This window comes from Mustela erminea, chromosome X (genome assembly GCF_009829155.1).
Source record: "Mustela erminea isolate mMusErm1 chromosome X, mMusErm1.Pri, whole genome shotgun sequence".
In the NCBI taxonomy this organism is placed as follows: Eukaryota; Metazoa; Chordata; class Mammalia; order Carnivora; family Mustelidae; genus Mustela; species Mustela erminea.
In genome coordinates, this window is record NC_045635.1 from 74352018 (window position 1) to 74376097 (window position 24080).

A 24080-nucleotide genomic window follows, 5' to 3' on the forward strand; every position below is an offset into this window, starting at 1 on the left:
CATATTTATTTGTGTACTAATTTCTTGATAATGAGACACAAGATACAGTTGCCTCTGTCTTTTCAAATATAACAAAATTCTGTGTGGTTCATGTTGGTAGGATTTTCAGATTCTAAAAATCTGTATTTTAATTATAAAAAAATACTAGACTTATCTGATAAATTTGTGTGCCCAAGTAAACACATCCCAAACTAGTGAGTAATTAAAGATGATTTTTTTTATCCTTAGCCTTAAGAAATTTCACAGAATAAAATTATTTCCTGGCCAGAACTTCCCAAATATATTCCTCCTTTAGAATACACTCCTCTTCAATAAATGATTGAGTATACATGAAGAAAGCTAAGATAATATGACATTGAATATTTGATTTACTCAATGTAAATCATACCATTACTTGAGCAGAGGAAATATCAGGATAACTGAGTTAAGTGAAAGCTAAATACTTTCTAGCCTATGGTGAGAAAGTATTGTTTCCCTTTAAAATGAACGTATTTTGTAGCAGAAAATTTTTAAAGATATTCACACCATGCTACTTTAATTATCCATGCAATACTGTAACTGAAGATCCCAAAGAGTCTTTAAAGGTTAAGAAAAATCAGAGATGTAAAGAAAAAAAAAGAATATTTAATAGATGAGTAATTTATTTAAATTAAACAGAAAGTCTTGTCACCCTGGACCAAGTTATATTCAAAGAAATACAGTATGAGTTGGGGTGGGGGAACCTAAAACTAATGATGGTTGGAAAATGATACCTGAAAGCAAGAAAGACAATAAGCAAAGAATTTAAGTATGTTCATCTAAGCATTAAGTACTTAGGGTTCTACTTATTGTATGTCTCTATATGCTTGTGTTAGTATTTAAATTCCAACGTTGTGTGATGCTGAAAAAACACGTAGACATCTTTCATCATTGAAAATTCAATAGTCATCATATTTGCTTAAATAGTCAAAAGATACAAACTTTCACTTAGAAGATGAAAGAGGTATTGTGGACATTGTGGTGCATGTGCTCCTTCTTTTCAATACATCTTTATCTTTGGAGTGTGGAAGTATCCAAGATATCCTTCAATAGATGAATAGATAAAGAAGATGTGGTTCATATTTACAATGAAATATTACTCAGCCATCAGAAATGATGAATGCCTACCATTTGCATGGACATAGATGGAACTGGAGGAGATTATGTTAAGTAAAATAAGATAAGGAGAGAAAGACAGTTATCATATGGTTTCACTCATATATGAAACATAAGGTGTAGTGTGGAGGACCATAGAGGAAGAGAGGGAAGACTGAATGTGAAAATATCAGAGAGGGAGACAAACCATGGGAGACTCTGGACTCTAGGAAGCAAACTGAGGATTGCAGAGGGGAGGAAGGTGGAGGAATGGGAAACTAGGTGATGGATATTAAGGAGGACACACGTTGTGATGAGCACTGGGTTTATATGCCACTAATGAATCAATGAACACTACCTCAAAAATTAATTATGTACTATATGTTGAAAATTGAAAATGATAATTGAAGATAATAATAAATAATTGAAAATAATAATACCGGAAACAACATGTGTTGGAGAGGATGTGGAGAAAGGGGAACCCTCTTACACTGTTGGTGGGAATGCAAGTTGGTGCAGTAACTTTGGAGAACAGTGTGGAGATTCCTCAAGAAATTAAAAATAGAGCTTCCCTATGACCCTGTAATTGTACTACGGGTATTTACCCCAAAGATACAGATGTCGTGAAAAGAAGGGCCATATGTACCCCAATGTTTATAGCAGCAATGGCCACGGTTGCCAAACTGTGGAAACAATCAAGATGCCCTTCAACGGATGAATGGATAAGGAAGATGGGGTCCATATACACTATGGAGTAGGATGCCTCCCTCAGAAAGGATGAATACCCAACTTTTGTAGCAACGTGGACAGGACTGGAAGAGATTATGCTGAATGAAATAAGTCAAGCAGAAAGAGTCAATTATCATATGGTTTTACTTATTTGTGGAGCATAACAAATATCATGGAGGACAAGGGGAGTTAGAGAGAAGGGAGTTGGGGAAATTGGAAGGGGCGGTGAACCATGAGAGACTTTGGACTCTGAATAACAATCTGAGGGTTCTGAAGGGGCGGGGGGTAGGAGGTTGGGGGATCCAGGTGGTGGGTATTGGAGAGGGCACAGATTGCATGCAGCACTGGGTGTGGTGCAAAAATAATGAATACTGTTATGCTGAAAAAATAAAAAATTAAAAAAAAGAAAAAAAAAGAAAATGAGAATACAAAAGAAAATAAACAAACAAAAAAAGATGAAAGAGCCAAGATGTCCATGGACAGATGAATGGATAAAAAAGAAATTATGTGTCATCTTGGCTTTTTCATCTTTTTTATGGAAAAAAAATATATATATATTTATATATCTCTATATATCTTTATATCTATCTATCTTTATATATATAAGTAGTATATATATATCTTTTATATATATCTATATCTATATATATATATATATATAAAACACTGCTGAGTTTGTTATCTACATGTAAAATAGCACAAACCCTCAGAAGAGAATCAAATTACTTAATTTACCTATCTAATTTCACTACACTTTACTAAACTGAAAAAGATTCATGCAGATAACAAACTCAGCAGTGTTTTATATATATATATATACACATATATATATCTTTATATATATAAAGATAGTTAGATATCACATGGATATATCATATATATATATCACATATTATATATGTATATGTCATCACATATTATATATATATATAATATCAAAATGATATATTACTCAGCCATAGGAAAGGATGAATACTTATATGATACTTATATAATACTTATGATGGAACTTGAGGGTATTGTGCTGAGCGAAATAAGTCAATAAGAGAAAGACAGTTATCATATGGCTTAATGTATATGTGGAATATAAGAAACAGCACAGAAGATCATAGGGGAAGGGAGGGAAACCTGAATAAGAAGTCATCAGAAAGGGAGAAAAACTATGAGAGACTCTTGACTACAGAAAACAAACAGGGTTGTTGGAGGGGAGGTGGGTGGGGGGCGGGGTCATTGCATGATGGGCATTAAGGGAAGCATGTGATATGATGAGCACTGGGTGTTCTATGCAACTGATGAATTATTGAACTCTATATCTGCAACTTTGTGGAGCATAACAAATAGCATGGAGGGCAAATTTTAATTTTAGTTTAATCTAATATATTTCTTTTAGAAGTCAGTGTGCCCAAACTTCCACTGGACATTTTCACACTCATTAAGAGAATAAACCATATTCTCACTCTTACTCACATTTCAGACTGGATACACAAAATCCTGAAGAAATGAATGTCAACAAATCTGAGGAGCAGTTTCATGCTATAAACCATGCAGAGCAAACTCTACACAGAATGGAGAACTACCTGAAAAAGAAACAACTGTGTGATGTACTACTTATTGCTGGACACCTCCGAATTCCAGCCCATAGGTACGTTTCCTTATGTAGACAGATTGTTTCATGAGTATAGCATGTGAATGAGAATGAATTGGTCGACTTAAAGCATATTAGAATGCTGACGAAAATATATTTTTATCTTCCTACATTGAAAATGCATTAGCATATATGGTCCATTTCCTTGTGTGATATTTAGAAGAGCCAAAGTTTAGAGAAATTGATGTAAAATAGCATAAACCCTCAAAAGAGAATCAAATTACTTAATTTACCTATCTAATTTCACTACACTTTACAGAACTGAAAAAGATTCATGCAGATAACAAACTCAGCAGTGTTACAAACTTACTGATTGTATTTCCTGCTTTTCAATGAGACTACTGACTAATTTAAGTTCCTATGAAACATTCCCATTTCAAGGTTGGTTCTCAGTGCAGTGTCTGATTATTTTGCTGCAATGTTTACTAATGATGTGCTTGAAGCCAAACAAGAAGAGGTCAGGATGGAAGGAGTTGATCCTAATGCACTTAATTCCTTGGTGCAGTATGCTTACACAGGTAAAGTGGCATGTATTAAGTCATTCAATCCTCACAAAAATCTTACATTATATAATCTACATTATTATTATTCCAACTAGGAATGAGAAAACTGAAGGATCTACCAGTTAAGTAACTTTCCCAAAGTAAGGAACAGAATCAGAATTTAAATTCAGTAGTATAAGAGAATGAGGGAAATAATAAGCTATACAATTTTTGACTATGAGAGAATAAGGCAATTTTAACACAAAAATACAAAATACACGTCTGCCTCTCTCTTGAATAGTGTGGGTATGTTCTCATTTTTTTAAAATTTCTTTTCAGCATAACAGTATTCATTGTTTTGCACCACACCCAGTGCACCATGCAATACGAGCCCTCCCCAGTACCCACCACCAGTTTCCCCCAACCTCCCACCCCCTGTACTTTCAAAACCCTCAGGTTTCAGGGTCAAGAGTCTCTCATGGTTCACCTCCCCTTCCAATTTCCCTCAACTCCCTTCTCCTCTTCATATCCCCATGTCCTCCATGTTATTTGTTATGCTCCACAAATAAGTGAAACCATATAATAATTCACTCTCTCTGCTTGACTTATTTCACTCAGCATAATCTCTTCTAGTCCCGTCCATGTTGATACAAACGTTGGGTATTCATCCTTTCTGATGGAAGCATACCACTCCATAGTGTATATGGACCACATCTTCCTTATCCATTTGTCCGTTGAAGGGCATCTTGGTTGTTTCCACAGTTTGGCGACCGTGGCCATTGCTGCTATAAACATTGGGGTAAAGATGGCCCTTCTTTTCACTACATCTGTATCTTTGGGGTAAATACCCAGTAGTACAATTACAGGGCCATAGGGAAGCACTCTTTTTAATTTCTTAGAGAATCTCCACACTGTTCTCCAAAAGTGACTGCACCAACTTGCATTCCCACCAACAGTGTAAGAAGGTTCCCCTTTCTCCACATCCTCTCCAACACACTTTGTTTCCTGTCTTGCTAATTTTGGCTATTCTAACTGGTGTAAGGTGGTATCTCAATGTGGTTTTAATTTGAATCTCTCTGAGGGCTAGTGATGATGAACACTTTTTCATGTGTCTGATAGCCATTTGTATGTCTTCATTGAAGAAGTGTCTGCTCATATCTTCTGCCCATTTTTTGATCGGATTTTCTGTTTTGTGTGTGTTGAGTTTGAGAAGTTCTTTATAGATCCCGGATATCAGCCTTTTGTTTGTACTGTCATTTGCAAATATCTTCTCCCATTCCTTGGGTTGCCTCTTTGTTTTGTTGACTGTTTCCTTTGCTGTGCGGAAGCTTTTGATCTTTATGAAATCCCAAAAGTTCATTTTTGCTTTTGTTTCCTTTGCCTTTCGAGACATATCTTGAAAGAAGTTGCTGTGGCTTCTCCCACTTTGGTGAGTGCTGTGAAGTGTGTAAACCTGGTGATTCACAGACCTGTACCCCTGGGGATAGAGTATTATGCCTCCATCAGAAAGGATGAATACCCAACTTTTGTAGCAACATGGACGGGACTGGAAGAGATTATGCTGAGTGAAATAAGTCAAGCAGAGAGAGTCAATTATCATATGGTTTCACTTATTTGTGGAGCATAACAAATAGCATGGAGGACATGGGGACTTAGAGTGGAGAAGGGAGTTGGGGGAAATTGGAAGCGGAGGTGAACCATGAGAGACTATGGACTCTGAAAAACAATCTGAGGGTTTTGAAGGGACGGGGGGTGGGTGGTTGGGGTACCAGGTGGTGGGTATTATAGAGGGCACGGATTGCATGGAGCACGGGGTGTGGTGCAAAAATAATGAATACTGTTATGCTGGAAATAAAAAAAAAGTAAATAATCCAATTTTAGTAACAACAACAACAACAACAAAAAAAAAAAAAAAAAAAAAAGAAGTTGCTGTGGCTGATATTGAAGAGGTTACTGCCTATGTTCCCCTCTAGGATTCTGATGGATTCCTGTCTCACGTTGAGGTCTTTTATCCATTTTGAGTTGATCTTTGTGTACGGTGTAAGAGAATGGTCGAGTTTCATTCTTCTACATATAGCTGGCCAGTTTTCCCAGCACCATTTGTTGAAGAGACTTTTTTCCACTGTATATTTTTTCCTGTTTTGTCGAAGATTATTTGACCATAGAGTTGAGGGTCCATATCTGGGCTCTCCACTCTGTTACACTGGTCTGTGTGTCTGTTTTTATGCCAGTACCATGCTGTCTTGGTGATCACAGCTTTGAAGTAAAGCTTGAAATCAGGTAACGTGATGCCCCCAGTTTTATTTTTGTTTTTCAACATTTCCTTAGCGATACGGGGTCTCTACTGATTCCATACAAATTTCTGGATTATTTACTCCAGCTCTATGAAAAATACTGGTGGTATTGGGATCGGAATGGCATTAAAAGTATAGATTGATCTAGGCAGTATAGACATCTTAACACTGTTTATTCTCCCAATCCAAGAGCATGGAATGGTCTTCCATCTTTTTGTGTTCTTCACTTTCTTTCATGAGCGTTCTGTAGTTTCTCGAGTACAGATTTTTTACCTCTTTGCTTAGGTTTTATTCCCAGGTATCTTATGGTTCTTGGTGCTAGAGTAAATGGAATCAATTCTCTAATTTCCCTTTCTGTATTTTCATTGTTAGTGTATAAGAAAGCCACTGATTTCTGTACATTGACTTTGTATCCTTCCACGTTACTGAATTGCTGTATAAGTTCTAGTAGTTTGGGGGTGGATTCTTTTGTGTTTTCCATATAAAGAATCATGTTATCTGCGAAGAGAGAGAGTTTGACTTCTTCACTGCCAATTTGGATACATTTTATTTCTCTTTGTTGTCTGATTGCTGTTGCTAGGACTTCTAATACTATGTTGTACAAGAGTGGTGAGAGTGGGCATCCTTGTCGTGTTCCTGTTCTCAGCGGGAAGTCTGCAAGCTTTTTCCCATTGAGGATTATATTTGCTGTGGGTCTTTCATAGATAGATTTGATGAAGATCAGGAATGTTCCCTCTATCCCTATGCTTTGAAGCGTTTTAATCAGGAACGGATGCAGGATTTTGTCAAATGTTTTTTCTTCATCAATTGAGAGGACCATGTGGTTCCTCTCTCTTCTCATATTAATTTGTTCTATCACATTGATTAATTTGCAAATGTTGAAACATCCTTGTAACCCAAGGATAAATCCCACTTGGTCAGAGTGGATAATCTTTTTAATATACGGTTGGATCCTGTTTGCTAGGATCTTGTTGAAAATTTTTGCATCCATATTTATCAGTAATATTGGCCTGACATTCTCCTTTTTGGTAAGGTCTTTGCCTGGTTTGGGGATCAGGGTAATGCTGGCTTCATAGAAAGAGTCTGGAAGTTGTCCTTCTGCTTCAATTTTTTGAAACAGCTTCAGGAGAATAGGTATTATGCTTATACATGTAAAATAGTATGTATTAAGTCATTCAATCTTCACAAAAACCCTACATTATATAATCTACATTATTATTATTCCAACTAGAAATGAGAAAACTGAAGGATCTACCAGTAAAGTAACTTCCCAAGATAATAAGGGACAGAATCAGGATTTAAATTCAGTAGTATAAAAGAATGAGGGAAATAATAAGATATAAAATTTTTGACCATGAGACAATAAAGCTATTTTAACACAAACATACAAAACACATGTCTGCCTCTCTCTTGAATGGTGTGGGTATGTTCTCATTTCTTAAAAAATATTTTATTTATTCATTTATAGAGAGTGTGGGGGGAGGGGCAGAATGAAAGGGAGAGAGAATCTCAAGCAGTCTCCATGTTCAGCACTTGGAGCCTGATGCAGGGTTTGATCCTAAGATGGAGAGATCATGACCTGAAATCAAGAGATGGGCATTTAACCAAATGAGCCACTTAGGTACCCCATTCTCAGTTGTAAAAATTTGAAGCGCAGTATTCTAACTCTGTATTAAATATGTAGTCTCTTCCTTAGAAAGGACAAAGTCATATTTACTCACATTATAAGGCAAAGGTAACAGGATGAGGTTGGAGGTCAAGAAGTGAAATATTTATTTTTATATTCCAACTTTATCAAGCAAATTTGACAAATATAATTGTGTATATTTAAAGTATACTATGTGATGATTTGCTATATATACACAAGTAGAATGATTACATAGATGAAGATAAGTAATGCACACATTATCTCAAATAGTTAATTATTTTTTGTGGTGAGAATGCTTAAGATATACTCTCAACAATTTTCAAGCATACAGTGCCCAGTACCATATTACTAACTAAAGACACCGTTCTGTACATTAGATCCTCATAACTATTTACCTTATAACTGAAAGTTTGCACACTTTGACCTAGACCTCTCCATTTCCACCTCCCAGTGTCTAGCAACTACTAATCTACCTACCATTTCTATGAAATCAGAGAAATTATATACATATATACCTATTATTAATATCACATATGTATTTCTTTTTTCTCTTTATCCATTCAACTGTTGAAGGGGATTTAGGTTGGTTATTTCCATATCCTAGCTACTGTAAATAATAGTGCAACAAACATGGGAGTGCAGGTATCTCTTAAGATCCTGATATCATGTTTTTGTATATATAATCAGGAATAGAATTTTTGGATCATAGGTAATTTAATTTTCTAATTTTTTCACGAGCCACCATAATGTTCTCCATAATGTTGTATTAATTTTCATTCCCACAAACAGTGCATAAATGTTCCCTTTCCTCTAAAACTTTGCCGACATTGGTTATCCCTTCTTTTGATTTTGATTTACATTTTCCTGGTAATTAGTGATGTTGAACCCATTTTCATATCTCTATTGGTCATTTGTGTGTCATCTCTGGGGGAGAAAAAGCTTATCCAGGTTACTTTCTCTTTTTGAATTTTTATTATTTTTTAAAATATTTTATTTATTTGAGAGAGGGGAAAGGAGGGCATGAGGTGGGGAGCAGAAGGAGACACAGACACAGACTTGCTGCTGAGCAAGGATCAACAACTGGATCCCAGGACCACTACCTGAGCAAAAAGCAAACACTTAACCAACTGAGCCACCCAGGCCCCCCTACTTGTTCTTTTTTTAATTGGGTTATTTGCTTTCATGCTATTGAATTATATGAGTCCTTTATATATTTTGGATATTAACCCCTTATCAGATATATGGTTTGCGATATTTCTTTCATTCTGTGGATTACCTTTTCAATATATTTTATATTTCCTTTCTATGCAGAAGCTTTTTAGTTTGATGCAGTCCCACTTGTTTATTTTAGCTTTTGTGACCTGTCTTTTGGTGTATTATCCAAGAAATCATTGCCAAGATCAATTTTTTTTTTACTGTCTTCTTTTAGGAGTTTTATGATTTTGTTCATTAAGAAATTAATATTCTTCTTAATAACTGGGCCAAGTTTCAATGTCTGTAGTAGGTGAATCTCAGATATGAATCAGAATAGTTTATAACTTCTCTGGATTTCATGAGGTACAGGCAAGACTCTCCCTTCAAAATCCATGACAAAAAACAAACAACTCAAGAAAGCCTGCTGATGTATGACACCCTTTGGCAACATATGTTAGAGGTTGAAACAAACACAGAGCATCTCACAGTATATATTTACTCTTTTCTTTATGCTTATGAAATCATATGGAATCCATTTAAGGCATTTTACAAGAAAAATATAAACAAATAGTTTATAGTATTCCGTATGAAATTTTTTTTATAGCTCATATATAGTTTGGCTAAAACAAACAAAAAAGGAATATAACTTATGAAAATAACTTACATTTGCAATAACTTATCAACAATACTTCCTCTGGAAATTTTGTTTGTATATACATACATACATATATACGTATTTACATATATATATATATATATATATATATATATATCTTTTAATATAAAGGGAAGAGTTTAAACATCTCTGATCTCATTTTTAAACAATCTCTTCACAGATATTTTCAAACAAACCAGTTTTTTGTATCTAAGAAAATTATTATACAAACATTTTTTTGAGTACTGTCAGCAATGTTATTTTTCTTTTGAGAGAATGTCAGGTGTCAGTTCTAGGCACAATATCTGAGCAAAGTCTTCCTTATCAGCAAATAAATGCAGACAGACACACAAAAATATAGACATATAACCTCAATGCTCTACTTAATTACCAAATATGTTTCCATACAAATGATAGTTACCTGTATGGGCATTATACAATATGATAAAACATGATAAAACACTTGAGACCTAGTGTTTACAGTTTTTTTTATATAAGATTTATTTATTTATCTATTTATTTAGGTGAAAGAATTGTGCATTTTTTCTTTCTTTGTTATTTAAATTCAATTAGCCAATATATAGTACATCATTAGTTTCAGATATAGTATTCAATGATTGATATAAGAGTTAGATGAGATCTACGATGACAAAGAAATAAGTTGCTGTTATTTGCAGTAGTGGTGTTCACTGTTCATTTGCTACAGTTGTGTTTGATAATCTAGTCTGTCTCCCTTCAGCCATCTTAATAGTGTTTTTATAGACACCCTTGCATGTATTGGCTGTTTTTTTTTTAATATTCTATTTATTTATTCGTCAGAGAGAGAGAGAGAGCACAAGCAGGCAGAGTGGCAGGCAAAAAGACAGAGAGAAGCAGGCTCCCCACTGAGCAAGAAGCCTGATGTGGGACTCAGTCTCAGGACCCTGGGATCATGACCTGAGCCGAAGGCAGCAGCTTAACTGACTGAGCCACCTAGGTGTCCCACATATAGTGGCTTTTAAAAGTATTCCATACTGGTTATTGTGCACTAGGAAAGGTAGCCTTAGTAATGAGAGAAATTGAAAAATTCAACTAGTTAGCTGTGTCTTACTTTATGAGACATATAATCATTCTTTACTTTTTCAAACCACCTAGGTGTCCTGCAGTTAAAAGAAGATACTATTGAAAATTTGCTGGCTGCAGCTTGTCTCTTGCAATTGACTCAAGTCATTGAAGTATGCTCCAATTTTCTCATAAAGCATCTCCATCCTTCAAACTGTTTAGGAATTCGATCATTTGGTGATGCCCAGGGCTGTACAGAGCTCCTGAGTGTGGCACATAAGTACACAATGGTAAAATCAATTGCTTCAAATTAACCTTTAGTAATATTATATTGACACAACATCTAGTTTAATGATTTGTTTACTGATCTATATGTGTACATATGCATGTGTGTGTGTGTGTATTATATATAAAAATATAATGCATGTGTGTGTGTGTGTGTGTGTGTATAGATATATATCTATATCTATGTATATATATGCAACCTTTCCAAAGTAAAGATCATAATGTTGGGATAAAACTAAAAAGCAGTATAAATTCATATAATTTGCAAATGACTTACACATAATGGATATTAGATAAAAATATTTGGTTGAGCTGTATTCAAACAAGTTTCTCATTTTTTTTTAACTGAAAAGGTTTAATTCAATCTCAAAACTTGGAGAAATGAACATACCACAAAAAAACTAAATCATATAAGAATATATTTTAAGTCAAATCCACAGTATTAAGAAAATATATTGTCCCTGATTTATTTTAAGCTTTTATTTACATTCCAGCTAGTTAGCATACAGTGCACTATTAGTTTCAGGTGCACAATTTGGTGATTCAACATGTACATAGAACACTTGGTACTCATTAAAAGTGCACTCCTTAATCCCCATCACCTATTTAACCCATCCCCCCACCTTCCTCCCCTCTGGTACTCATCAGTTTGTTCTCTATTGTTAAGAGTCTGTTTCTTGGCTTGCCTCTCTTTTTAACCCCCATTATCATTTGTTTCTTAAGTTCCACATATGAGTGAAATAATATGGTATATGTCTTTCTCTAACTGACTTATTTTGCTTAACATACTACTCTGTAGCTTCATCTATATTGTTGCAAATAGCAAGATTTCATTCTTTTTGATGGCTGAATAATATTTCATTGTATATATATACCATTTCTTCTTTATCCATTCATCAGTTGATGGATATTTGGGTTCTTTCATAATTTGGTAATTGTTGATAATATTGCTATAAGCATCAGGGTGAATGTATCACTTCAAATTAGTATTTTTGGATTATTTAGGTAAATACCTAGTAGTGCAATCGCTGGATGATAGGACTGTCCTATTTTTAACTTTCTGAGGAAACTCCATCCTGTTTTCTAGAATGTCTGCACCAGTTCACATTTCCAACAATAATGTAAGAGGTTTCCCCTTTCTCCACATCCTCACCAACATCTTTTGTTTCTTGTGCTGTTAGTTTTAACCATTCTGAGAGATGTGAGATGAAATCTCATTGTAGCTTTCAGTTGTATTTTTCTGATGTTCAATGATGTTGAGCATCTTCCCATGTGTCTGTTGACCATGTGTTTGTCTTCTTTGGAAAAATGTCTCTTCATGTCTTCTGCTCATTTTTAAGTCAGATTATTTGTTTCTTTGTCCCTTATTTTTGTAACATTAGAACTTTAATTTCTAAAATTATGTACATTATAATTTTTAATTAAAGTTAAGTAACATTCAAAAATTAATTAAAAACTAATTAATATATCAATATTAACTGGAAGAGCTTAAGAACTATCAAAATCAGCCAATTCTACTGAATGTATATTTTATGTCTTAATAAAAATATCTATTTTGGTTAAAAGCAACTTGCAGTTCAGTCCTTTAAACTTAACTAATTTAAAATCCTTCTCAATTCTATAAGTAATTTTAATAAATTAACTGAACATGTTTGTATGTGACTATTCTTTAAAAGTTGCATAGGATAAGACTATCTTTAGTCAATCAAGTGACAGTGACATGAAATACAGATTGTCTCTAAGGAGGCAAGAAAAAGTAGCTAGAGGATATTAAATTACATTAATACTAATAATTCTGTGACTCAAAGGAAAAAATGAACTTTTGAACCTCTGAAGCAGGGAAAATATGAGGTGGATCTTTCTGTGAAACCCAATCAAAAAGATAAATATTTCAAGCTAAGACAATCGTTACAGTTATTTAAGATTCAAAAATAAAAAGGCAAGTACATAAAAGAAAACAATAGAAAATAACATCTAAAAATAAAATTAACATTATGAGTTTGATATTGAGAGCACATAAACATTATTTTGTTAGCATTTAATACAGATCTTAAATTTTTCAACTTTCTATATTTTAATTCTCTAAATTTGCTTGGTAAAATGTTCTTCCTCTTGTTCCCATCCCTGGTCATTATTCAAAATTTGAAGTTTCAAACAGAGTCCTGAAACTGTAGCATTATGGGGAGAATTATATTATAATTGATGGACTGTTTAATATATGTTATTAAATTATACTATTGATATTCCTATATGCTAAATATAGTTACCACATAGTCTATAGGAACATCAGTTACATAGTTCAAAGATTAATCCTGATAAACATCCTGATAAACAGCTTGAATTATTTTTGTTGCTCAAAAAGAAATTATCTTCCTGGGGCGCCTGGGTGGCTCAGTGGGTTAAGCCTCTGCCTTCAGCTCAGGTCATGATCTCAGGGTCCTGGGATCGAGCCCCACATTGGGCTCTCTGCTTGGCGGGGAGCCTGCTTCCTCCTCTCTCTGTCTCTGTCTGCCTCTGTGCCTACTTGTGATCTCTGTCTGTCAAATAAATAAATAAATCTTAAAAAAAAAAGAAATTGTCTCTCTTTTCTTATTATGTGACTGAAACTGAGTGTTAAGCAGGATGTGCAAAAAACATATTCTTGCTTTTTTTAGTTATTTTAGTATCTACTATAAATAAAGAAAAGTAGCCAAAAAGTCTTGCTATAATAGTGGTTTTTGTAATATTGTATGGATATTATAAAAGCACAAATAATGTTAATGTTTAAGAATAATATTAAACTCTCAAGACTCAATTACAAACATTTGAATCATAGACTGTATAAAACAGGTAGCCCTCCCTAATGTGAATGGGCTTCATTCAGAAGCATCCTCACAGATACACCCAGAATAATGTTTGATCCAAACTTTAGACTCCAAGGTTAAGTTAACACATTAAGTTAGCCATCATGATTCTATAAACAGTAGTCTGCACTGATGAAACATTTAGCAAGTACGTTATATTCATCTAGCAACTTTTACAACAAAGTGCGTGTGGATTAAAAAAATGAAAAATTTTTTTTAATTTTTTTTAATTTTTATTTTATTTTATTATTTTTTAAAGATTTTATTTATTTATTTGACAGAGAGAGATCACAAGTAGGCAGAGAGGCAGGCAGAGAGAGAGGAGGAAGCAGGCTCCCTGCTGAGCAGAAAGCCCGATGCGGGGCTCGATTCCAGGACCCTGAGATCATGACCTGAGCCGAAGGCAGCGGCTTAACCCACTGAGCCATCCAGGCACCCCTATTTTTTATTTTTTATAAACATATATTTTTATCCCCAAGGGTACAGGTCTGTGAATCACCAGGTTTACACACTTCACAGCACTCACCAAAGCACACAGCCTCCCCAATGTCCATAATCCCACCCCCTTCTCCCAACCCCCCTCCTGAAAAAAAAATGAATAAAATCATTTAAAGAAAAAAACAGGGATTTTAAAAAGGGATCTATGAGGGCTGTGAGTTCTGTAAACCTGGTGAATCACAGACCTGTACCCCTGGGGATAAAAATATACTCTATTTTTATTAAAAAAAATAATTGAAATAAAATAATAAATAAATAAATGGGCATCTAAAAAGGGATGAAGCAAAGAAAAAAAAATGAGTATCAAACCTCTTGGAAAAGTGTAGAGAAGAAAGTGTTTTTCTTGAAATTAGAAATAAAATAGGGGTGCATGCGTGGCTCAGTGGGTTAAAGCCTCTGCCTTCTGCTCAGGTCATGATCCCAGGGTCCTGGAATCTAGCCCTGCATCGGGCTCTCTGCTCAACAGGGCTAGCCTGCTTCCTCCTCTTTCTCTCTGCCTGTCTCTTTGCCTACTTGTGATATCTCTATCAAATAAATTTTAAAAAAGAAATAAAATAATTCAAAAATAAAATAATTTAAAATTAATCTTCTAGGATAACTAAATATTTCTCTGCATTACTGGATATTGTTGTGCCTTATGTAGATACTTCAAATCTATACATATATATATATATATATATATATATATATATATATATATTTTTTTTTTTTTTTTTTTTTTAATTTAGACTAAGCCGAAAAATTTTCAGTAGTCTCATCAGGAAGTTACTCTGGAACCATAACAAATTCTGTTATAATCTCTAATTTTTCACTAAAAATATAACCATCATATAAACTATTTGAATCATTCCTAACTTTTTCAAATGCATAACCAAATTTGATTGATTTTTTCTATGATCCAAATTAGCCATTGAGTATTTTTTTAACAAACTGGGCCAATCTCTCCCTCTTTCTCTCATTTACTTTCTATTTTTCTTTTCTTTCATTAGAGAGTAGATAGAAAGGAAAATGAGATACAGGGTCTTCCATCATATCGACATGATGATATAAACTCTCAGAGCTTGCATACACTACCAGTAATGGCTAACCATACATTTTTAGAATTTTACTTTTTCTTAACCTAGTCATAAAAATTATGTCACTTATGAAAGGCAGCTGAGGTGTTGAGCAAAATGGAATAGACCTGAAGACTTAGGTTTGAGTCTGTACTTTGCCATTTATTGCACAGGAGACAAAACAATTCACATAGCCATTTTTCTCATCAGAATAATTTCACCACCTACAAGATCAGATTGGTAATGACTTATTTTGTGTTGTTTTTTTTTTACTTAACATTTGTGAAAGTCTGATGTGCTGTATAAATGTAATGTATTATTAGTTATAATACTAGTTCCCTTACTTTGCTGTAGGTGAGAGGGTTTTCAACTAGGGACATCTGCTACATTAAAAACAGCAGGCCTCTCTTGTTTACCTTAGTCACAAGAGGGTTCTTCATTTAAATAGGCAAGTTAGCTTGGAATTTATGATACCAGAACTCCCGATGGGTCTATCAAACAACAATTTTTGTATGAATAATTTAATTATTAAGCTAACTCAGCTCCATAATGACAAAACTCTGAGTGGAGCTGAGGGAGTGATTTGATTCATCCAAGATCCCTGCAATTTATTTAGAGGCTCTTTTAAACTACTTCAAGCATATCTCTTTATGCTGTAACATAAATTACCAAGCAGACATGTTTATCACTGTTTTGGAAGTGTATTTTATCACTTTTAAAATGAGATTTTTTTTTACTATGAAAAATTTTGAAAACAATAATTGTTATAGAAAAATATGAAACATTTTAGATAAAAAAATACATAGTGATGTTTTGATGAAAAAAATTGAAACACAACTGCCTGAAATTTGATACTTGATAGAATTTAACATTGTGACAGAAGAGAGAATTAAGGAATAATATATAAAAATTGCAAGACTACACTATTCACCCCCTCCCCTCCAAAACTCCATAGGAGTCCCTTTTAGATTGTCCTAAATCTGTGAAGTATTCATTGTAAAATATACCTTTGCCTTGGTTGGTTAATAGATCATGCTTGCCCATAAGAGAAAAGAGTTTGTCATCAATCTGTTTGTTCCAACGCAAAGGAATTCAGTATGTTGCCCCCTCAAATGCACAACTGGAGCTACCTCTCCCAGGTCTTCAAGGTAGACTCCACCTTGAAAATTTCCACCTTTCCTCTTAAGATTTTTGGCTAAAGACCAACTCAAGGTCAGTCACTTCTGGAATCATAAGCTGCTGCCACCTACAATAGCTAGGAAAGAAAAACATTTGTATCAACTCAGACACTATCCATGTGGCCTATGAAATACTTAAGCTCTTTACTTTTGTTCAATGACTAAATAAAGCCCTTTACGTGTGTTCTCAGTTGTAACATTTGGCTCCTCAGCTTCAGAAGACTCCCCATGTCCTCTGTCACAGACAGTAATGGCACCTATTTGTTATAAATGCACGTATCTGTCCTTACTGTCTTTTATGAATTTTTCAAAATAATTCTATTTATTTATTTATTTATTTGACAGAGAGATCACAAATAAGCAGAGAGGCAGGCATAGAGAGAGGAGGAAGAGGCTCCCTGCTGAGCAGACAGCCAGATGCGGGGCTGGATCCCAGGACCCTGGGATCATGACCTGAGCCAAAGGCAGAGGCTTTAACCCACTGAGCCACCCAGGTGCCCCTCTTTTATGAATTTTAACAAAGTGCTTTTATATGATTATTTTGTTAAGACATTTCTAAATTACAAAGTTTCAGTAGAAGACCTTTCTTTTCTAGGAACACTTCATTGAGGTAATAAAGAACCAAGAATTCCTCCTGCTTCCAGCTAATGAAATTTCAAAACTTCTGTGCAGTGATGACATTAATGTTCCTGATGAAGAAACAATTCTCCATGCTTTAATGCAGTGGGTGGGATACGATGTACAGGCTAGGCAACAATACCTAGCAACGTTGCTTTCTTATATCAGACTGCCATTACTTCCACCACAGGTATGGAAATTTACCCAGGTAACACATAGTTCTAAACTACCGCTAGACATTAATCCATTCTTTTTTTGTCTAATTTTATTTTATTCAGAGGATTTCTGTTAACTGGAGTGTATGGTACTTGTCTCACAGAAGGACTTATCCAGCCTTCAATTAACACTATCTATGATGCAGACAGAAATAAAAAAATAAAAGCTATAGATCATCCTTAAAAATTCTAGAGATAATCTCTAAAACATATTCTTTAATTTCAATTTCTTCTTTACCAAACAGCACTTGTAAGAAGCAGAGAAAATGACTAGGCTTTTTTTTTTCTTTTTCTGCCCACCTTCTAGGCAAGCCAGTTACTCATCCATATTGTAAGGAGGAGCTTCATCTAGATCTAGTGGATCAGTAGTTTCATTAACATTAAAATTAGTCTAGTTTCAACAAATTACTAATTAGATGTTAATATTGAAAAATAGAATATTAATTTACTGATGATTTCTCTACTTTTTAAAAACTTTTATCTGTTAATTAAATCCATGGAACTACATATTTGCTCTTAAGAATTTATCCATATGCAATGAAAGAACACAGCCTTCTTGGGTATAGCAAATTTATACAAGGCAAGGCAATAGTAACACTAAAATAGATACATTAAAATATACATGCAATTTTAGACCCAAGGTTCAGAATCTTTGGAAATTTTATGTTTGTGTATATGTGTGCACATGTGTTATTCTCATGAAAGTGTCTATATGATTTATTAGATTCTCTAAGACAGTGCTACTCAAAATAGCCCTGAGCTAGCAACATAGCATTTCCTGAGAGCTTATTAGAAACCCAGTTTCCCAAGCCCTCACCATAGACCTACTGAAACAATTTATGAGAGTGAGGCCAAGGAATCCATGTCTTAATAAGTTTGCCAGAGGATTCTTAGATATGAAAAAAGTTGAGATGCATTGGTATAATGGATTGGAGGCCCTTGAATTTATACTGTTTAGTCTATATGTTTGTTCTTTAAACTGCTTAGTTTTGACTTGTCTTACTTTATTGGAATAAGGAGAAATTTCTAGCCCAAACACACAACTGATGGTCTTTGGCCTTCTACTCCTGAGTATCCCTTATGCCTAAAATGTGGACTGTTGTGAACTTTCCCTAAAGATGGTAGTGGTGGGTAATATAAAACTGATTATAGAATTTCTAAAACAATTTTAATAGTTACTTTAAAAAATATTCTAGAAATGAAATATATGAAAAAAATGGTGTTAAATCCCTGAAGAATATTTTGAAAATAAGTTACATAGTCCAGTTTTTTAAACTTATTTTCAGCAGCATATGCATTAAGGAAATACCCGAGGTCTCACCAGCCAAATCAAAATAGTGATCTATAAGAGATTGCAGGTAAGATGAGAACTAAGCTGGGGTTAAGTACTGTAGAATGGAAAACTTCAGGGAAGTTTTATGGGGTGAAAGTAGCATTTCTACACCAAACTGCAATTCCTCTCAATGTCCTTTGATACTGTAGACCCAAAACTCCAGTGAACCAATATAAATGACTCTTGGTAAAATTCTGAAAAAATTTCTTCACATATTCTCAGCTCACCTCAGCAAAAATATTTTATTTAGCTTTTATCCAATTCAATGAGGTTCTTAGTGTCTGCCAGGCAGTGATGGTTAGAAAGGATTGATACGTACTACTGCTGATGTTTTGTCTACCTACTAACACATATGCTTTACTGATATACACATATATATGTATAAATAAAAAGCATCTACTTTCAAAATACTTTACAGAAGTGATTTGATGATAAAGATGCAATTCTTTATGGGTGATATTACTTTATTTTAACTGGGCATGTTTGTACCAGCTTCTCTAAATCCACCAATAAGGTGGCTGCTTATTTAGCTACATGCAGTAGACTGCAAGATGCTTGCTTTGTGTAGACATAGCTAGTCTCTTAGACTGCTTTCAATAACCCATTTTATAAGTGTCTTTTCACTTTCACTTCTTGATACTACATGTGTATCTAGTCAAAAGATGTTTAATATGTCAAATAAATCTGAACAGATCAGTAGGTACTACTATGAAATCTTTAATCATTTTAAATCTTAGTGAACATAAAAATATACTACTAAGTAACTTAAAATACTAACACTTTTACATCTGAATTAGCTCAAGTTTTCTCCAAAGTTATATAAGCAAAAATATGTTATTTTTCTTGTTGGGCTATTTACTTCATATACCATACATCATTACTTTTCAGTTACTGGTGGATCTTGAAAATAGCTCCATGTTTACTGGTAATCTTGAGTGTCAGAAGCTCCTAATGGAAGCTATGAAGTACCATCTCTTACCTGAGAGACGACCTATGATGCAAAGCCCTCGGACAAAGCCTAGAAAATCAACTGTGGGGGCACTTTATGCTGTGGGAGGCATGGATGCTATGAAAGGTAACAAGAATGATTAATTTAGAAAGTATCATTCAAAAAAAGGATATTCTCAACACCCCCCAAATTATGAAGGTGGCATTAAATCCATATTTAATTTTGTGCATCTAAAGCTAATTTTAATAAATAGCACACTTTATGTAATTTTTCTATTTTTTTCTTACCTTATGGTATATAATCATTTAATTAGTGTTAGCTAAGCTCTTAACAGTTACTTTTATTTTATGGCAACAATTTTTAAATTTGAAAATTTACTTTATAATATAAGATGTTTTCAGGGTAAACTTACTTAAGGTTTATCATAAATAGAAGGGTTTACCCCTGGGGATAAAAATATATGTTTATAAAAAATTAAAAAATTAAAAAAAAGAAAATTTGTACATATATTAAAAAAGCATATGTGTTTTTCAACAGAAGAGGGGCTTGTCAAGCTCCAAAGAATCTTGAAATGCTGATGTTACAGGATGGAAAACTGGTTCCAAACTGGGGTTCAGCTGCTTGCCATGTGAAAATCAATACTCAAGATACAAGTAATGGTGGGAAAAGAAACGTTACTTTATTCAGAAAGCCAGCAACTTGGGAAGATGGTGGACTAATGTCTCAAAGACCATCTACCCAGTATAGAAGAAATCAGAGGGTTTTTAAAGGAGAAGGTTTGGGGAATTGTAGGGGTTATGAGCAGAATGTGGTGCTTAGATGGTTAATCATATGCCAACATGAACTTGAAAAGACTTGCTGGCATCAGTGACAGCTCTTCTCAAATGTGGTCAGGCCTTGTCTTTTGGGATTGTCTGGTCCTTCATTCTCCAAGGCCAGTGGTCTGCAAAATCTCAAGGGAAGTAGGTTAATTCTATTATAAACCAAAGGGCTTAGATCAACAAATGAGTGTGAAAGCTTGAAGTAAGTTAACCCTTATACCAGTTGGAGTGCTGTTACAAATCCTCATTGTCAGTCCTACATTCCATTTCTTTGGAAAGTACGTAGAGAAGTACGTAGAGGTCCATCTTCTGTAACTGCTTCAGGCTGAAGTAGGGCAGACTATGGGCTTTGGAATGGAAGTATTTTACATGGTACAGGACAGAGCTCTCGTTCCCTTGTTCTCTTGGCGGGGGTATCAGAGATAGTTTCTTATCTCATTTTACTACATTGTTTGGCACTGCTTGGCCTCATTAACTTTCTCCCCAAGTATGGCCTAAGGAATAATAGCAGTATAGTTAAGCTCAATTTTATCATTCTCTCTAAAATTGACCTGATACCAAGAGAATGGATCAGTATCAAAAAGAATAGATCAGTAATCCAGTTTTAGCCACCCTGGAAAAATGGAACTTGTGGGCAAAGGCCTGTGCAGCCATGTGGCTTGCTGCCTGATTTTGTCTCTCTGGGTTCTTACTTCCAAGGATGAGTTAATATACGTACAGCAAGTGGTGTTAGCTATTATATAGATTCTGCTTTGTTCAGCAAGCAATAAGGTAATTAATAAAAGGTATTTATTTTTTTCTACCTTCAGATGTATTTTATCTGAGTAGTTTTAATAGCAACTACACACTGAAAGCATAGCAATACAAATGTATGTAAGCTGTATATTTTATTACTGAGGTTGGTGTATTTTCATTTTTTTTTAATTATTAACATATAATGTATTATTTGTTTCAGAGGTGCAGGTTTGTGATTTATCAGTCTTATACCATACACAGTGCTCATCACAACACATACCCTCCCCAGTGTCAATGGAAACAAACAAACATAAAAAGGTTAATGTTTGGAGTAAATTATAAACCCACTATCTGAGATCCAAATGTTCCCAAAGAGAAGATTTTTAGATGTCAGGCTCAAAGCATCCTCAGATGAAGTGGAAGTAGGAACTGGCAATCTGATGGATTTTTATGGTTTGTAGTTTAAATGTCTCCAGTGACTCTTTGAGTGGCTCATAGAGCGACAGGGATGATGATTGTCTATATTATGAGCTATTTTGGCAATTTCTCTGAACTTTCTCTTGAGTTGTCTAGCTTCAATTTGCAAGGCTTCAGGAAAAAGGACAGTTTATTTATTTATTTATTTTTATTATGTTATGTTAGTTACCATACAGTACATCATTAATTTTTGATGTAGAGTTCCATGATTCATCGTTTGAATAAAACACCCTGTGCTCCATTAAATCCATGCCTTACAAAATACCCATCACCAGACTCACTCATACCCCCAAACCCTCCCTTCTAAAACCCTCAGTTTGTGTCCCAGAGTGCATAGTTTCTCATGGTTCATCTCCCCCTCTGATTTTCCCCTCTTCATTTTCCCCTTCCTTCTCCTAACATCCTCCATGTTATTCCTTATGTTCCACATATAAGTGACACCATATGATAGTTGTTTTTCTCTGCTTGACTTATTTCACTTAGCATAATCTCCTCCAGTTCCACACATGTTGATGCAAATGGTGGGTATTCATTATTTCTAAGTTTATTTAGGAGAGTCATAGAAATGTATTGGAGGAAACAAGAAGAATTTAGATCCAGCCAAGTTTTATAAGCAAACAACAAACACTCAAAGATAATCAAGACAAGAATCTAATATCCATAAATCTGTGTTACTTAACTGTAATATTTTTCTCTAAAGTTACCTTCAATCTTGTCAAAGATAGCCAAATTAAGACAAGGAGTGTTAGAGAGGAGAAGGGAGTTGGGGTAAATTGGAAGGGGAGGTGAATCATGAGAGACTATGGACTCTGAAAAACAATCTGAGGGGTTTGAAGTGGCGGGGGTGGTGGAGGTTGGGGTACCAGGTGGTGGGTATTATAGAAGGCACAGATTGCATGGAGCACTGGGTGTGGTGAAAAAATAATGAATACTGTTTTTCTGAAAATAAATAAATTAATTATTAAAAAAAGACTGATACTTTGTAAGGTAAGTTTAGTTTTAATAAATTTGATTAATTTTTACATAATTATTTATATCAGTACAGCAAGAATAGTGATTGACCATAGAGATTGTTTTAAACCTACTTTGCCAGATTTTTTATAATAAATTTTAGATTAAACTTTCAATAGCCGCTGAAGCCCAGATGGCAGGTCAAATACTTGCCATCAGATTTGCCTGCAATACCTGTAGCTTTGGGTGAATTCTTCTCTTCCTGAAGTACCTGAAATATCTTCAGGTTCCTGCACCTTTCAGGATCTGACATTTTTTACTCACGTGGTAAGGTTGGTGGGAACTCTGTAAACAAGGTGTTAGGCCAACATTTTCAAGGGGCTTTATTAACTCCATACATTCAACTTTAGTTCCTTAATGCTGTCTGATTATATCTGAGTCTATGTATGTCTTTCATAAATAGGACATTCCACTTAAAGCCTTGGTAAAATAACTACTGTTTCCAATGGTCTCTTGTTATAAGGAATATCCATTTTCATTGAATTTTTGCAAATGATGATAATTGCCATCACAGAAAGAAACTCATTGAGAGTTTCCAAATTCCTCAAGGATCAGGTAGGGAGAAAAAGAAATACTTCAGTGTGTTTACAAAATAATATTTTTAAAAATATTTTATTTATTTATTTGTCAGAGAGAAAGAGAGAGATAGAAAGCACAAGCAGGGAGAGGGGTAGGAAGAGGTAAAAGTAGGTTCCCCACTGAGCAGGAGCATAATGCTGGACTGGATTCCAGGACCTGGGGATTATGACCTGAGCTGAAGGCAATCACTTAACCAACTGAGTCACCTGGGTGTCCCCACAAAATAATATCTTTATCACATTTCTGTAAGTCATAGCTATCTTAAGAGAAAAAGTCTCCCTAAATTTGGAAGAGCAAATGTTAGAGAAACATCAATGATTTAAATAAGATTTATAAAAAATATAATCATCTTTTAAAATTACATAGTCCCATGTTATTAATTCTTGTTCTGTTGGAAATTCTTAATTTAGTTTTATGATCTTAAAAGTATCAGACCTGCGTCTGTCAAAAGTCCTTTTCATGAATCTCCTTGAAGCTGAAATGCATTTTACAAGAGCACCAGAATAACTGCAAGTGACAAAAGACTCAAAAATGGCCATGTTTAAAAATCTGATAAGAGTTTAATATAATGTGGTTGACAAGGAAATTCAGTAATTTCTTTGATGCACAACATTTTAATAACTAGAATTATGGCATTATGTCAAGACATACTAAAACTTTAGGAATTTTGCATAACTCTTAG

At 34.4% G+C, this 24080-nt stretch overlaps 1 protein-coding gene across 2 annotated transcripts in view; it reads left to right on the forward strand.

The window, feature by feature from the left end:
- KLHL4 (kelch like family member 4) overlaps positions 1 to 24080 on the forward strand; it is a 166385-nt gene that overhangs the window by 103912 nt on the left and 38393 nt on the right. The window contains exons 2-6 of one of the 2 annotated variants that reach the window (XM_032331382.1): positions 3317 to 3484; positions 3869 to 4005; positions 10895 to 11091; positions 17256 to 17468; positions 19715 to 19901. In XM_032331382.1, the coding sequence (XP_032187273.1) occupies positions 3317 to 3484; positions 3869 to 4005; positions 10895 to 11091; positions 17256 to 17468; positions 19715 to 19901 (902 nt within the window). The remainder of the gene's footprint in view (positions 1 to 3316; positions 3485 to 3868; positions 4006 to 10894; positions 11092 to 17255; positions 17469 to 19714; positions 19902 to 24080) is intronic. The other variant, XM_032331383.1, reaches the window with a different exon arrangement.